This window comes from Lineus longissimus, chromosome 7 (genome assembly GCF_910592395.1).
Source record: "Lineus longissimus chromosome 7, tnLinLong1.2, whole genome shotgun sequence".
In the NCBI taxonomy this organism is placed as follows: Eukaryota; Metazoa; Nemertea; class Pilidiophora; order Heteronemertea; family Lineidae; genus Lineus; species Lineus longissimus.
This window is the reverse complement of record NC_088314.1, coordinates 12573506-12591903: the sequence shown is the minus strand read 5'-3', so window position 1 is coordinate 12591903 and position 18398 is coordinate 12573506. Positions and strand designations below refer to the sequence as shown.

General features: G+C 40.5%; 1 protein-coding gene across 4 annotated transcripts in view; it reads left to right on the top strand.

Moving 5' to 3' along the window:
• LOC135491759 (ubiquitin-like modifier-activating enzyme ATG7) overlaps positions 1-18398 on the top strand; it is a 380340-nt gene that overhangs the window by 27996 nt on the left and 333946 nt on the right. For 3 of the 4 annotated variants that reach the window (XR_010447875.1, XM_064777886.1, XM_064777889.1), the window contains exon 2: positions 4647-4764. Coding sequence is in view for 3 of the 4 variants with exons in the window: in XM_064777886.1 (XP_064633956.1) it covers positions 4647-4764 (118 nt within the window). In the remaining variant the exon portion in view is untranslated. Of the gene's footprint in view, positions 1-4646; positions 4765-12241; positions 12637-18398 lie in introns of those variants that run through there. The other variant, XM_064777888.1, reaches the window with a different exon arrangement.

The window sequence follows — 18398 nt, the reverse complement described above, 5'->3', positions numbered from 1 at the left end:
AACACAATAGCAATACGGCAAGAGTATTGATGAGGAACCGAACCGGCGATACACGGACAGAAGAAAATCAATACACGAACCGATAAAATGATTATTAGGACACGAACCGCGGTTCAGTCTGTGATCTGTCAGTTCGTCGTCGTGTCGTACTTAAACACCTGGAGGTGCCCGATGACGCCCAAACACCCTTATTCAAATTTCGCGCGCTTAGCTACCGATCTCCTTTAGAGCGCCGCCTATTGTTATTCGATGAAACTTAAGCCTTCAAATGCCCGGATGAACAATGGTGGTTGCTGTAGACGTTTTTGAGATACTTGACGATTAAGTTTTTGTTTCTCATCAAGCCAGTAAAAGCAGGTTGGACATTTGAATAGCTGAAATGGATCGTTTGTTTGATTTTGATTTGGATGTACCCTATCTAATAGGAAATTTCATCTTCTTTCAAAGAAACAGGACTTGTAATACATTATTTGGAAATTCACGTATGTCATTTTGTGAAAAACGACCCACTGCAAAAAATGTGATTTCCAGGTAAAATTACGTCGGGGGCCTATGGGAATAAGCACTTTCACTGGCAGTGGCTCTAGGTGTTATAGGGTTAAATAATAGCGTTACCGACCAACCACGAACCGATAAGAATACGGTACGATGCGATACATACTTGTGGACCTGGCTGTACTATATATGTATACTATACATGTAGCATGTTTCTTAACCAGGATAAATTCCTGTCAACCAAATATCTATACGATGAGGACAATGGCCCTTGGCCATTTCATTTACCATTGCCATACTTCAACACTATACTCGTCAAGGCCGTGGCATTAAGTGATGACATCACTGATGTGCTCTTCTGCGACTTGTATGGGTGATGCAAGTGTTCACGGCTCGTTGTCAGGCCTTGTATACATTCAGATACCAAAGCTGTGTTCAATTGTCCCTTCATTGATGCAAAAGGTGTTCGCAGAACACTTGGAATGAAGTCTGGCGTGTTTATGATTATACCTGATCCCGCTGTCGACAATGACCCACTGATCCAATCAGCACTGAGCTTTCCTTCGTTTCATGAATAAGCAGATTACGACCATGTTCGCAAACAATGTCATGATGTGATTCTTTGACACCTGATCAGATGATATGATTGGGTCTATTTTGATTCTAATTAAGTCAAACTGAAGTCAAATGGCTATATGTCTAGGTTGATCTGCAGTTGAAAATGTGTAGTGTAGGGAATGGCATGATTAACCCTTTGCCTACTGAGCCACTACCACCTGTGACACTAAGGCATTTTTGGCATTTTTTAAACGTTTTAGTAATAATTCCATTACAGTTTTTTGGGTGGTTTTGTATCCATAAAACCTATTGATTATTGAGGGCAACTATCAGACCTTTCAAAAAACAATATTTTTACATGACCTTTTGACCTAATTTCAAGGTCATGTGATCGAAGATGGCGCCGAAAAAGAATTTAGGTGTATAGAGTCCTGCAGACTCCAAAAAAAATTGCACAAGTTCGAAACAATTCCTTTATAATCTAAAATATGGTATTTTCTCATGAAAGTAGTTTGGGACATTATTATTACATTTTTCAGATTTTGTGGGCCATTTGTGTGAATTTGGCTGAATATCATACTTTTTTGTCAAACTCTGTAAAAGAACAAAAAACAATGTGTGTATTCATAACTGTATTTTTTTTATTTGAACTAATACAACCGGTGCACAAACTGAATACAAAGCCTTACTTTATTTCATCTTAGCTGGTTTTGACCCCCAACTCCTCATCATGCCTCCATCGAATGCCAAAGTCTTTTCAGGAGGATTTCAAAAGAAAGGACTACGAGCAATTCAAGAAAAGAGTGCTCTTCATCTGTCTTATCTAGATTGCTTTACAACTCGGCATAATTAATCTTTGTGTGAGAAATGCCTCGTGTTGCTCGCCATTGTATACTTCTACTGGCTGCGAATGCATGTACTGGCAGCACTGATCATAAGAATGGTTACGAAAGTTGTTAACAGATGGCGACACTATGCATTCACTTTTAGAAGGCAATCGTATTAGACACGTACCCGGTACGCATGACGTGTCCTGGGATAGCAAATTAGGGCGTACAGGGTACGTACGCTCTACTAGGCAAAGGGTTATAAATACTGTTTATTTTGTAAATGTATGATTATAGCATTATGCTGCCCTCATATATTTTGTTCCACATGCGCTGCACAAAAAATACAGTGCTAAGGGTTGTAAGGTGAGTAGATATTTACTCACCTAACTATTTTTCAATAGAAAGGCTGATGTCTCTCTCTTCTGCCTGTGAAGATCGCAATTTTCGATTCAAAGAAATCCATGTGTACTCTCTACAATACAACAAGCCTGATTTTCAGTCAAATCCATTGACCAAAATGGGCACCAGGCGGCCATCTTGAATATTAAACAAAGTCCTACTACTCCAAAACTAATGATCAGATTGCAACCAAACTTCATGTGATTATGGATCTATGTACTCTTATCAATATATCTAATTTTCAGTCAAATACCATGACAAATATTGCTGACAGGCGGCCATCTTAAAAATCCAACGAAGTCCTATTACTCCTAAACTGTTTAACAGATGTCAAACAATTTCCATGTGACATGTACACTCTTCAATAGCCCTGAAATTCAGTCAACTTTATAACCAAAATGCTATACTTAGATGGTACCAGTAATTTTCTTTTGTGCCATTGAGCCGAGAAGAATAGTATTATTCAATGGAATCAAAACTGGGGAAACTTGCCAGAAACTGTTCTCCCCATATCCTCTGCAAATGACATGCATTACATTACCCGAGGTGAGCACATGGTCCCTGGACCATTTCATCATATTTTCAGAAAGATGGGAGAAACTCCAGCGTCACCAACTGGGTAGTAACTGTAAAAAACTTGGCCTTGATTGAAAAAGTATGTGATATTTGAATTGCAAAACGTAGATAGGCCTGGAGAGCGAAAGACAACGAGAATCAGTCTCCAATTACAAGCAGCACTGAATGATTTTTTTAATTCAATGAGTGCTCATAGAAAAACATGCTGTTGAGCCTAAGGCTACTATAATAGCATACAAAGTACTGCACAATGCACTAGCGCATGTACAGCAATGTACTGTGAGTGCTGAGACACACGCTGCGCACGGCTCTTAGTAACATCAATTTCGGATTCCTGATTTAGGTAGCGTGTGTCGTCTACTGCTGACATTGCTTTTTTACTGAGTACCCCCCTTGTTGCTGCTCCTGTGCTTGTTGCTCAATTACCGTAATACCCTGGCCCTGGGTACTAGTAGGCCTACTAAACCTAGTCGTCTGGGTACTACAAAAACTCTTAGGCCTTCCCGCAAAAAGGAAAACTTACCAACTGGCCCGTCTGAGTATATCACTAATAGAGCTCAGCATGGAATTGCAGAAGATCATTTTTAATTTGAGCAAGAATCGAATAATGCAGCAATGTTTGTTAGTAAGGGGTAGAACAACAGGACATGTTTGTAGCACAATGTGACTGTAAACTTGAATACCACGCTGGCATCCCGGCATAGCAGGTACCATGCAGCCACGTGCTTATATACCATGTGTACCGGTGAAGGAATAAGTTTCCTGCCTGTTATAACTAGCACCTTACTCTAGCTCATTTGTACTATGCTTAGACATGTTAGAGTAGACTGCATGTGAGCTGGAGTGTCTGCTGTAACCAACTCCCGCTTTACAATGCCGACATGTGATTAATTTCCGTGGGAAAAAAATATTTGCATTATTAATGTCAGTATTACCCAGCTCTCGGCTGCCCAGTCACCTCCTATTCTACACAAGTAGTTTCCATCAACAAATAGCACAAAAAATCTGACTGAATTAGCATCCTTTTCCGATGTTGACTCCGATTTGACCTGAGTAAGCTCTCCATGTGTTGATCCTTTCCGTGTGGAACGATGAGGTAGTAAGGCACCATGGATTTACCCGTGATTTCTTGGTGCTTATATCGGTTTTTCCGACATCACAGTCATGGCGCTTGATTACCCCACTACTGCGACGATAATGGAAATGATGTTGCGTTGTTATAGCGACGTGAACTCGGATCTCAGCATGCACTCACGAGGCAGGAAAGGTATTTCGTGTCGGAACTTGCGCATACTGAAAATAATGAATAACACATTTTTCTACTATCTAAGAGCTGAAACCAAATTGGAAGAGCTTGAAACACATTCAGAAAAATAGTTTACTGATGAACCAGAAGAAGAATAAACATACTGCAGTAAAAAGCCACCCATTCAACGGGAGAGGTGAAATCCCTCCGTAAGATGCCAGGAAATCGCATTTGAGGGCCTCTAAAATCCAAATTTTTCCGGAGAGGCCCCCCCCACAGACCCCTCGTTGCACTTCGTGCCTGCGCTGTTTCGCATGTTATTCAACTGGTCGCTGGCGAGTGAATGATTTCTTCTATTTGCCATTGTCGGCCTGCGGCTGGTTCTTTTAACACTGGTTAAGGATAATTGCGCCAATTGATTTTACCTAAATCTGCAGAAGCACATATAGACGTGGCAAATATAATACCATGCCAAAATGAATATGCTGTTGGATCCTTTCTGTTATACATCATGTCTTAACAATGTTGTTATATTATTTCAGAGCTGTTAAAACCCCACCAAGATGTTATCGCACAAATGGCAAGCTTCTCAACACAAACACGCTTGATTCATTCAGAGAATTTGACAAGAAAGCATTCCTGGAGAGCAGTGCAAAATTGGTGGGTATTGCATTAAGACTCATGACCAGACCCCCCCCCCCCCCCCCCCCTATCTGCAACCTAGAACCCTCAGAGAAAAGAATCTATTGGATAGGATATATTGCATTGGCCATTGGTTACTCCGAGACCAGAGCATCCCGAATAAGTACATGTAGAGGAAATATAGTTCCAACTCTATAACTTGTAATTGAGAGTTTTGAGTAAATTCGTACCAATAACATTGATTGACATGAGAAAGATGAATAGTATTATGAGTTATTTTCAGGTGAAACACTCTTTTTTATGATGAATAAAACGAAAATGATCGCAAAAAAATAGAAAGAACTTTTTTAAAAAGTTCCGTTGTGGGGATTGAACCTGGGCCACATGTTTCACAGGTCAATACCATATCCATTAGGCCATGAAGATTTCTTGTTTGTTAGTAGGCCTATAGGCCTTGTGCATTAGTTATGAGCAATGGGTGGTTTGATCCACCTCAATGTCTATGCACATACTCTTGACTCTTGAGTCTCACTTATCATACAGGTTTTTGATTTGACCTATTTTTAGCTCAGCTGACTAAGTCAGCCGAGCTTGTCAAATAAGTTGTTCAGTGGTGTCCGTCTGTCCATCCATCCATCCATCCATCCGTCCGTCCGTTAAACCCATGGTGCACATTTTGTAACCGTAAGACCTAGAGACTTCAATTTTGCATTTCTGGATACTTCTGGTCAAACTCTACTTTCAAAACAAAATTTGTCGCCATTCGACCTACTTCCTGCGAGCGAGAGTGCATGAAGGAAACTGGCCTATATCGGCCTAGGAGCAGCAGAATTAGTCGAAATATGCTCTAATATTAAGATAAAATTCTTTAAAATCTATTTTATTGAGAAAAAGTTCAAAATTTTAACAGGAGAGGGCGCTACCTGCCTTTTAATTATTTCTGCCGATTCAAATTCCCGCTCGATGACATCAGTCATCGATGAAGTCTCCTATTTGTCAGTTCTCAAAACATGGCAGCTACACAACAAAAGCAGTAGCTCCAGGAATAAATCACTGTTCACTTCAGCTTCGTAATCGATTGTACCCCCACTTTATTGTGTTTTGTGTGGTGTTCCTATTCAATCAACGATGTAAGGCCTTATTATGTTGGTTTTAATTGAGAAGGTGCATTATAAGCGGCGTACGAAATACCGAAGTGGAGACAAAATGGCGGCATGTTGTTTACGCCATGTGCAATAATCTTATCTTGGAGCTCAATGACACTCAAGTACCCAATTTTCTGCTTAAAAAGTAGTCTGGTAGGCGATATTATCACTAGTTCGTTTCAGTGGTAGTCATAAGGTCTTTAGGGACTAAATTCAGAAATTAGTTCTTGAAAATTTGGCTACGTTTCTTTGAAAACGATATCGGAAGTGCATGCTCTGTTCGCGATGACATCGCCGATGTATTTTGAAGTGGAGAATTCCCACAGTATGTGCATTGAATCGGCATGATTCTGTTCGCCTATTATGTTTAAGTTCTACGATTCTTTCATGAGTAAAAAGTAGACATTCTAAGCAATACAATAATGTCACTCCCATGAAAATTGATTGGAAATTGAGGGAGATACGGCATTCTGTTCGGCAACTGGCAGCGCTGAAAAACTACATTGCATACTGTACAATACCAAATGCCACATTTTAAAAAGCGCTCATTGGACAACGTAGGGAATCACCAGAAATGACGTCATCGCTGGTCTAAATAGAAAACTACGGTGGCGCAGTAGAGCACAAGAAAAGGTTTAGCATTAACTTCGTCATGCAAGCTTCAGCAACAAAACGATTTCTCATGAATGATTTATTTGATCATCATCAGCTTGTTTCCCCTGATAGATAAAAAAATGATTTACAATTTCCATCAAAGTTTTCTATTTTGTGTATAGTCACATGTTATTTAACTGGCAAGGAGCCAAGCAGTTTTGAATATTCGCGGGAAAATACTTCGTACTTGTAAACGAGGCTATGACAATGAGTATCCTCATTCATGGCATAAACTTCATGTTTCGGTAAATATTTTCATACGATGATTTCACCCGAATTATGGTCAGGATTGAGGAATGAACAGTGGCATAATTATGTCAACCAAAAACATTGGTACCGTAGTGAACGCAAATAGATATCAAATACCATGGAGCATGCCATTTTCATGCATAATGAACTAAACACCGGGAAGATATCAATGATATTAACTCAGCTGAGCGCCAGGCCCTTGGGCCTCTTGTTCAAGGTGACATGGGTCAAATTGGCCATTTGAGTGTACGGCACGTTTTTTAACCGCTAAAGCTATGAACTTTGTACACATGACTCCCTACTATGAAAGGTTTAAACGTGCAATATATCACTTATTGGCTCACTGTGGGGAAGTCTACAATACCGCTGTGTCCGTCGTCGTCTCTGTATCCTGTTTTAAAAACAGTGGCACGTTTCTTAACCGCTAGAGCTATGAACTTGAAACTTTGTAAACATGACCCCCAGGGCAGATGACCTCTGACAATGAATTGCGGTCTTATCTGATTCTCGACTTGGCCACAGGCATGAGAGTCTTCCGGAAATTGCCGGAAATCCGGCTTTTTTTGTCAAAAAAGTTGGGTCCTGTGATTCGTGCAAATCTGCAATAAAAACTATGGGGGTAGGGTTAGGTTTGGGTCATACTATGGAGCTTCCTGCCCGAATCTCGCATTTCATCCTGTCAGAAACCAATCTTGCCAACGAGTTCACCACACCGCTCCGCTAGTGCATCAGCCTCGTGTCGCATCAGAGAATTGATACCTGTAATTAGTGCGATGGCTCGCTCTCCTACGCTGCGCTTAAATTGGTCGATTGGACTTAATTCATATCATAGCTTGCGTAGCATGACCATGTTTCATAATCTAAATCCTGACGTCATCTCCTCGGAAAAGTTCGGGATAATTCGGCATGATTCGTAATGCAAATAGCGATGGATTTCATATCGTATTTCGGCTCACCGGTACAGTGAGTCTGTACAATAGCGCAGTGTCCGTCGTCCGTTGTATCCTATTTCAAAAACAGTGGCTGGTTTCTTAACCGCTAGGGCTATGGACTCAAAAAACTGAAAACATAAATAGTGTGATATCTCACTTATTAGTGATTTGTTTTTGATGAAATTTTTATGGTAGGTACTCCTAGCAAGGATATATCACATATCATACTTTATGGCTCACCGTAGGGGAGTCTATACAACACGCAGTGTTCGTCGTCGTCGTATCTTGTTTCTAAAACCGTGGCACGTTTCTTAACAGCTAGGGCTATGGACTCAAAATTTTGTATGCATGACCCCCTAGGTCAGATGTCCTTTGACACTGAATTCCGGTTCAGTCTGATTCTTGACTTGGCCACTAGGGGGCCAAAACTGAAAACATAAATAGTGTGATATCTCACTTATTAGTGATTTGTTTTTGATGAAATTTTTATGGTAGGTTTTCCTAGCAAGGGTATATCACATATCATACGTGTTTTTGATTTGACCTACTTTTCAAGGTCACAGAGGTCAAATGGCGTAAATTTGCCGTTTGAGTGTAACTGGGGCACGTTTCTTAACCAATAAAGCTATGAACTTGAAATTTGGTGCACCTGATTCCCTACATCATTTAACCTCTGACACCGAATTTCAGTCTGATCTGATTCTCGACTTGGCCACCAGGGGGCCAAAACTAAAAAAAGTAAAAAGTGCAATATCTCGCTTAATAGTGACTTGTTTTCAATTCTATTTTTATGGTAGGTACTCAGAGCAAGGATACATCACATATCCTACGGATTTTGATTTGACCTTATTTTCAAGGTCACAGAGGTCAAATGGTGTGAATTGGCCGTTTGTGTGTAACTATGGCACGTTTCCTAACCACTAAAGCTATGAACTTTAAACCTGGTACACATGACTCCCTAGGTCAGATGACCTGTGACACTGATTTTCGGTCTGGTTTGATTCTTAACTGGGCCACCAGGGGGCCAAAACAAAAAATTTGAATAGTGCCATATCTCGCTTTTTACTGATTAGTTTTTGGTAAAAATGTTATGGTAGATACTCTTAGCAAGGATACATCACATATGATACGGGTTTTTGATTTGACGTTCTTGTCAAGGTCGCAGAGGTCAAACGGCTTAAATTGGCCATTTTAGCGTAACTGTGGCACGTTTGTTAACCCCTAAGGCTATGAACTTGAGACTTTGTACAAAGGACCCTCCAGGTCAGCTGACCTCTGACCCTGAATTTCAGTCCAGTTTGATTCTCGACTTGGCCACCAGGGGGCCAAAAGTGAAAACCTAGAAAGTATATCTCGCTTATTAGTGATTCGTTTTCAATAACATTTTTATGGTAGGTTCTCCTAGCAGGGATACATCACATATCATATGAGATTGGTCGTTTGAGTGTAACTATGGCACGTTTCTTTACCACTATAGCTATGAACTTGAAATTTGGTGCACATGACTCCCTACGTCATGTCACCTTGGACACCGAATTTCGATCTGATCTGGTACTCAACTTGGCCACCAAGAGGCCAAAACTAAAATTGGTAAAAAGTGCAATATCTCGTTTATTAGTGACTTGTTTTTGATGATATTCTTATGGTTACCATAATGGTACTTACTCCAAGCAACGATACATCACATGTCATACCGACTTTGGTTTGACCTATATACTATACATGTACAATGTTTCTTAACCTGGATGAATTCCAAGGCACCAAATATCTATACGGTGAGCACAATGGCCCCTGGCCGTTTCATTTTGATTTGGCCTACTTTTCAAGGTCACAAAGGTCTAATGACTTAAAGGGGCTGTTCACTTTCAATTCAAGCCGTCAATTTGTGATCTATGGGAAAACAGAAAGAGATATGACCTTGCAATTTGCAGGGATAATTCTGTGTATCAGACCATTTTCAATGGTAAAAAAATCAATTCGATTCAAGATAATTATTTAAGACAACAGGATTTAAAACTCCACGAAAACAAAGAAATAATCGTATCTTTGATATGAAAGTTTGCATATGCATTAGGCATGTTAGGGTGATATTCATTTTTGGCTCACCGTTAGGCTGGGTTCACATAGAACTATACTATTCGGGTATTCGGTGCACGTTTTGCCAGGGCACGCGGGTACCTGAAATCGAACAAGGAAATTTCACAATACCGGGTCACATAAGAGGGCACTATTCGAAAAGGTCGTATACCTGCGTATAGTATAGTATAGTGGGAATCGTGCACGTTCGATTTTCGTGCAGCGTATACCACCCTGTTCAGAAGTTACCAGAGGAATTGGTATGCATTTTAATGTTATCTATCACAATTATTAAACGATTTATTGCATACTATATGATAAGTTAGAAACAATAGTACTCATTTTTACTCATTTTATTGCAATTTCTAAGTACAGGCCTTCATTACATGTTTTATTACTATTCAACTAAATGATTCTTTTAATTAACATATAGCGAACTTGTTTATTTCTTTGGTCTTTGTGCCTGTGGTCAGCTTCATCCTCGGCTAAGAGGAGAAGAGCCAAATCTTCTTCGTCTGAACTGTCCATCTGATCGGCGTCAAAAGACGGAATACCGCACGCATGCTACCCTATGTGACTCGCCGTGCCCGTATAGCGTATAGCGAATACTGAATAGAGTATATCGAATAGCGTATACCGAATACCGTATAGTTCTATGTGAACCCAGCCTTAGGGGAGTCTATACGATAGCCCTGTGTCCGTCGTCGTCGTCCGTATCCTGTGTGGCACGTTTCTTAACCGCTTTTGCTATGAACTTGAAACTTTGTACACATGACTTCCTAGGTCAGAGGTACTCTGACACGGAATTTCGGTTCGGTCTGGTTCATGACTTGGCCACCAGGGGGCCAAAACTGAAAACATAAAAAGTGTGATATGTCTCCTATTAATGATCTGTTTTCAATAAAACTTTGATGGTAGGTACTCCTGGCAAGGATACATCACATATCATATGGGTTTTTGATTTGACGTACTTTTCAAGGTCACAGAGGTCAAATGGCGTAAATTGGCCGTTAGGATGTAACTATGGCACGTTTCTAAACTGCAATGACTATTGATCCCAAATTTGGTGCACATGTACCCCTTAGTCAGGTGATCTCAGGGACCGAAGTTCGGTCCAATATGATTCACCACTTGACCACCAGGGGGGCAAAATCCAAAAACCTTAAAAATGTGATTATTCCTTAACTTCTTGCCCGATTGCCACCAATTTGATATCATGGGTACATCTAACCACCATACAGTATATGTCACACAGGTTTTTAATTTGACCTACTTTTCAAGGTCACAGAGGTCAAATGGCGTAAATTGGCCGTCAGGCCGTAACTATGGCACGTTTCTTAACCGCAATGACTATTGATCACAAATTAAGTACATAAGTACCCATTGGTCCGGTGATCTCAGGTACTGAAGTTTGGTTCGATCTGATTTGCCGTTTGGTCTCCAGGGAGGGGCCAAATCCAAAATTCTTCAAAATGCTATTATTCCTCAATTACTTACCCGATTGGCACCAATTTTATATCACAGGTACATCTAATTCTAACAACCATTCAATGTGTCACCCGGGTGTTTTTTGATTTGACCTACTTTTCAAGGTCACAGAGGTCAAATGTACTGTAAATTGGCCATTTTGGGGAAATTGTAATTGGTTGGACCTACATCAAACCTAACACTACATGACACAATACCATACTCTTCATCCATCTTTCCTCCACATGAGATGAGCACAATGGCCCTGGCCATTTCATTATGATCAAAATGAAAAGAAAACAACATAGTCATTGCTATTGATTTGAAAAACAACTCACAAAATGTTTGTATTCTGTCACTAGAAACCCAATGAAACTGAACATAGTTAGTAGTTATTTCCAGGGAAGCACTGATTTAATCTCCTTCTGGGGGTGTGAGGTACCTTCTAGTCCAGCATGCTTGAATGTACTGCTATTGTGCTGCTTGTGACAGGCATGAAAGGTGTTTGTCAGTTGAGGAGTTGAGGGTTTTTAACAAGTTCCTTTGTTCAGGCTATGGGAAGAAACTGACATGACTTGCCTAAGAGAGCAATGGGGCATGTTTTAATAGAGGGATTTGAAAAGTTTTTAATGGATGAGTGCAAGGTCGTTAAAGACCATTCAAAAGAATGTTTTCTGGTACAGATTACCTCACTGAATCAGTTTGTAATGCTTTGTATGCCAAAAACTTGGAAGGGCTGGCAATGCCAGGAGTCTACATGCAGAACTGGTGTAAGCAACATGGTGCTTCATCTGTGTGAAAGTTGTGGTGTTAGCATTACCGATGACGGTGATCGATGCTCGAATCTGATTCGACATCGCAGATTCTTCTGTGGCACTCAAAGTGCACCAGGTAAATATCACTGCTTTAACTGTGACCACACTTTCTGCAAGAAACCGACATACTTGAATCACTTATGCCCTTTCACTCCAGTGGTTGCTGACCCGTATACAACTCTCGTAAAACCCAAAAATGCTTCTGCTCTTGTTGAAACTCTACAGAGAAACGCGTTCATGGAAAAAGTGCATATCTGCCAGTCAGCAGGCTGGGCACTGCCAGGATTTTGGCCGCTTACGTTTACGCCTTCGTTCATCAACTCGACAGCATCCAAGACCTTCAAACAAATATCTTGTGTCAATGGATATAAACACTTCTTGGAAAGCATCAAGGATAAGCCTTTTAACTACAATGCTAACACCATGATCATTGATGAGTCTGATGGAAAATCGTATGGACTGATGCCCCCATGGACCACACCAAACTCTAAAACCACCGGACTAACTTTTACTCTAAACAACAACATGGTAGAAATAACAAGCAGTTTCCGGGTAAGTGGCTCAATTGAATTGAAAGGGGTGTTAATTTCCTTGCTTCTTTGTGTTATCCTGGAAAGGCACAGTAGGCTCAATCAAAAACCATTTCTCAAAAAAAACCTAAGTGGCATAGATGCCATATTGGGAGGCAACATAAATGACAAGAAGTTTTGACATTAAGACTAAGAGTGTGTGATAATGAGGTCAGCTAATAGGACATAGATTTGTATAGTAACAATTCATCATTGGATCAGTTTATTGAAATAATAAAATATTAATTGTGTAACCTTCAATTTTCTTGCAACAGGCTGACAACGTTGCCAATTTTCGGTGCTCTGTACACATTTTTTAATGTTGATCCTTATAATAATGAAATTGAAAATTGAACTGGACTAAACAAACATTTTCAAAAGTAGTTTGGACTAGCTCAATAGTTATAAGACCTTCTGGGTACGAGATTGATCTTTTATCTTGCCTTCCAATATGGTGACTGTATACATGCCCCTTTATGATTATATTGTTCCCTTGTTATAGACAGTTTCAGCAAGTATGGCACCAGTTTGTTTGCAAATGTTCACAGCCCATTTTCTCTCAAATACTGCAACCGCTCCTCTAAGGCTGCAGATATATAGCTCTATGTGTATACCTCAGCCATCCATTCACCGAAAAAGAAAATGTCATTTCTAGCTGCATGCCATGGCCAACTGCCCCAGAAACAAAGGGTCCCCTTAAATCATGTTTTCCAACACATGATTGGCCTGGAAGAGCCAAACAGAAGCAGCATCCTCAATCGTCGTTTCTTTTTGCCAGTCAATGTGTGACTTAGAAGAGCGGTACAGTGACTTTGGTTTCTGGATCTGAATGCAGATTTCACTTCCATAAACAGCATACTAGACAATCGGTGTGTATGGCTTATTTGGAAGTTGCAACTTTGCCAGCAGCCAAAAAAGCCAAAACAAATGTCAATAACAATAGGGTGGCCATACTTCACGAAAACGTCTATTGGGCATAAGACACTAATTGCCCTATCTATACCAAGGTGTCTGCTAGTTTTTCGGCCTGCCCAGGGGATTTAGACCATGGATGGGATATTTTTTGAACCGCCCTGTAAAACCTGGGGAATATAGATACGGACCCCTTCTTTGCAATGAAAGTATGAAATAGGAAATTTGTGCGCCACGACCTAATTTTGTGAAGGTAACAATCTGAGGATAGATTGATGACACAGACATACATGTACGGCCTATTTTAAATCTTATGGTCATATACTGCATTATTGGCTCACTGTCTATAGTGACCAGTTAAAGTTGCATGGGTTTTTTAACCTCATTTTGCGATAACCTCGTTTGTCCATAAAGGCTGACCGATTCGGGCGCAATCGGCATCATTGGCTGTGTTTGGCATCATAGGTGTGTCTCGTGAAGTGATTTTGGACAACAAACCATCGTATATATCTGTTTTTTTCGTTTTTCCATGTAATTTTGCCACGCCCCTTTTCCAGGGTGTTATTCATATTGATTTATTATGGTCATATGTACGTACATTCGTACAAGGGGACGAGCTTACTATGTTCCAACAAATCGAGTACATTCGCAAAATGTTGATTTTTTGGAAGCGTGTGAGTAGTGCAAATCGGCCACAAACAATTTATTCCATTTGATTCCATTTGATTCCATCGACAAATATTTAAAGAAAAGGACGAATATCGCGCCAGTTCGATAGTTTCAGGTTTGATTGGTAAGGTTTGATCCGGGGGTGTGAGTGATAATGATATGCTACATTAGCCGATAATCAACCTGGGATCGATGAAGTATTGCAGGTGTATGACTGTATGCAACTAAGCTTATGGTGAGCATTCGGAACCAGGTAATCACCGTAATTACCGTCATCCATTAATGTTTACATCGTTCACTGCTTGCTTTCCATACAAAATCAGTAAGTTTTCAGATGTCGAGGTGATGGAAATACTCATCGAAGTGTCAATTAGTTGTCTGTGAATCGCTGGCAGCATTGGTACCTGGTTTGGGTGACACTGACTGACAGAGTTGCACTTGCAGCCTGATGCGGATGGCCGGTGAATTCTGAAGTCAACGTATAGGCCGGACATCCTAAACAGCGTCCACCAGCGTCCACCAGCGTCTACCAGGTTTCAAAGTTATCAAAATTATATTTTCTTGACATAAATCAATAATATTATCATAATATTAATGCATAAAAAATTGGTTGGAAAGGGTTTTTGCTGGCCAAGAGACTTGAAGACACTTGACTCTTGAGGAACACCAGACTGATGAACAAAGAACTCGAGGAACATAGAACCCTCTTCATACCTGGGAGCATAAAAAGCCTGCTAGCGAATATTGATTATTCTTTAGAAAAAAACAGAAGATCTGCAAAACCAATGGTGCCCCATAAAAACATACATTCCTCCTTGAGGTGTCTTCGGATCCCACCACGGCTGATGTGGAATTCGTTCAAAAGGTTTATTGAAATCTCAAAATAAATTTTTTTTTCTCGAAACGTGCCCGTCTTTTGCTTTATAATTTCGGGATTAAGCATCTTTTGGATATTATTACTAAAGTTTCAAAAATCGAAACACATATGTCGGGGGGTAAACCCCCAGAAATTGAAGTTTGATTAAAAAACATCGAGAATAATCGTGTGGTTCTCTCTCGGAGCTCAGAATAGTCGAGTTGCTACTTTCGCGCGTTTATCTCTTCTGGCGGCCATTTTAAGTCAAATTTGAGCCATTTGAAACGAATCCATGGACTTGAGAAACATTGTTTACATTGGATGACGTCGTATGCACGTTAACCATAGTAGCGCTTCGCAGAAAAGCCTTCGGCCTTCGGCTTTTCTGCTGCGCGCTTAAAATAGGTTATTTAAAACATATTTTGCAAGTTTTATTGCAATATATTGAAAAATAAGTGAATTATCTGTGCTAGAAGTCGGACCCATCATGCCCAATAAAATCCAGCGTCCACCAGCGTCCACCAGGTTTCAAAGTTATCCAAATTATATTTTCTTGACATAAATCAATAATATTATCAGTGCAGTGCCCTAGTAAGCGCGCGCGCGTTTATCTCTTCTGGCGGCCATTTTAAGTCAAATTTAAGCCATTTGAAACGAATCCATGGACTTGAGAAACATTGTTTACATTGGATGACGTCGTGCTGCGCGCTTAAAATAGGTTATTTAAAACATATTTTGCAAGTTTTATTGCAATATATTGAAAAATAAGTGAATTATCTGTGCTAGAAGTCGGACCCATCATGCCCAATAAAATCCAGCGTCCACCAGCGTCCACCAGGTTTCAAAGTTATCCAAATTATATTTTCTTGACATAAATCAATAATATTATCAGTGCAGTGCCCTAGTAAGCGCGCAGCGCCTTTAGGTTGGGGGGAAACCCCCCAAACCCCCTGGTTGGGAACCTGCTATAGTTCCTTCCGCCAATTTTTTTGTTTTGATAGACAGTTTTCTCCGTGTATCTCTTTAGCAGTAACTCAACTCCATCATCATTAATAGCTGGCAAATAATGGAAAATGTCCCCCCCCCCCCCTGAAAGGTGTCCGGACTAGATAGTCTGGCACTCTGGCAGATTCTAATGTAAAGTGCAAGCTCTATTGAACTCACGCAACTTTTCAATGTATTTCACTATTTTTAAACAAAGATTAGATTGCTTATGTAAACTCATTTTTATCATGTACATGTATTTTGCAATTAACGTAGCGAGAAGTCACCACTATAACAGATAAAACTTACATCAATACGCCTGCATGTTTCACTGGTAGAGTAACCTGGCCCACTAGCACTGGCTCCACCATGTCCACTTGCACTGGAACGACCACAACAATCGTTCGTGCCAACCAACAAAAAAATGTCTGAAAACGAAGACCATCTAATCCGCCGACATTTTTCTAACAAGCCGGCAGTTTCATAACCCGGGTATGCAAAAGTTATATGGCTCTTGAACGAACTCCCCAACGCCTCATTATCCACGTACTTCAAAATTGATGTGGAAAAAATTGCAGTACGCTTCTCGTTCTCCGACACTCCCGCCATTTTGGTTTTTTTCTTCCATAACCTCGGCGGACTAATTCCACATCGCCCGCGGAATGCCGAAGACATTAGAAACATGCACACCAAACGTCGTCGGCTAACTGTACACCTTACGACTTTGCCTCCAGACGTAATATTATAGTAGGAGTACACAGCTTCACACCACAAGTTTGTTGTGGCAATCTACGTCATCATGTCTTTAGTGGCCGCATCAGGGACACCATGCTAAGTCACATAAAGTGTGTCGTGGAGGTGTGTCCGCCAGACTACCGTGTGATTGGTTGACCTAGTTGATATCTGTGTCAATTCGTTGTTTTTGCGACGACCAATAATGACGAATCATCAGCAAGAGTATTGACTTGTCGTAGTGGCCGGTAAGGGCGATGGGACGAGGCCTTATCACTAAGTCCGTAGTGTAACTAGTTGCAACAACCCTTCTTGGTTTATGCACATTTTGCAGTATTTATACCCTTAAAGAAGCAAATGCTTTCAACACATATAATCTGTGCCTCTTAATGATTCAGCGATATCTAGAAATCATCACTTTGGTGTTTCCAGGGATTGTGAAGATTTTTTTCATATTTTTGCATTTTTCTCCAAATATAGGGTTTAAAATGTGCCTTTGCCTGATTATACTTCTAAGCTCTTCAGTTAGTACTCGCATTTTAGTCTGGTGGTCCGCCATCTTGGATTCAGTAAGTGAACCAATTGGTCCAGTCCCTGTACACATTGACAACATTATAGCAATCATTTCTCACAGTGAGCCATTATCACCGAAGGGCTTGTTCTCACTTATTTTCAATGTGGTACAGTTCAGTAAGATTGAAATTAATTTGTGACATTGTGATTCTTTTAGGGAAATATCAATCCAAAACAAGCATGTGCTCAGGGGGAACACTCTGCATCTCAAACATCAGTTGACAACATCGACCAGAAAACAGACACGCCAGGGAGAAGCACCTCAGCGTCATCTGAGTCTTCCACCTACACGTCAAATCATGGATTACTGTCTGAATCATGTGGATTACTGTCCAATTCATGTGGATTACCCTCTGAATCATGTGGATTACCATCTGAATCACGTGGATTACCATCTGAATCATGTGGATTACTTTCTGAATCTGTTGAGAAAAGTTTCTGGAGTTAGTTTTGTGGAACAAGTTTCAGTTGCGTGTGATGTACTCAATTCAGTGGAATGTGATGGAACAACATCTTCATATTCACCAGAAGGAATTGACCCGTCTGCAACTGAAGATAATTCATGCCGCGGAGGGAACTATGTTTATGGTGTAAGCGATGCACATTATGATTCCTTCACATATGCGAGACATCAATGGCCAGAGGATCATAGACGAAATACCAATTGTTTCAGGCAGCCCTGGATGCTGCCTGCTTGGCAACTCAAAAATCTTACAGGCATGAAAGTTATCCATTTCTGGAACTTAGTTTGGCTACTCAATCAAGAAACATCATTCAGACAAACAAATAGAAGTTTGGATATTTCAGCTAGGGTGCTTCTGTACCGACACAAAATGCGGGGAAACCCTGATTTCAGGGACCGTGCTGCTTATTTTCAAGTATCTTTGACAACAGCACATGACATCTTTTGGACACAGTTAACAGACCATTTGTTCCGGAACAGCAGCATTCCAGTACTCTGGTTCGATCCGTCAAAAACAGCCACTGAAAAGAACACAGTTTACGCCAAAATGAAAGAA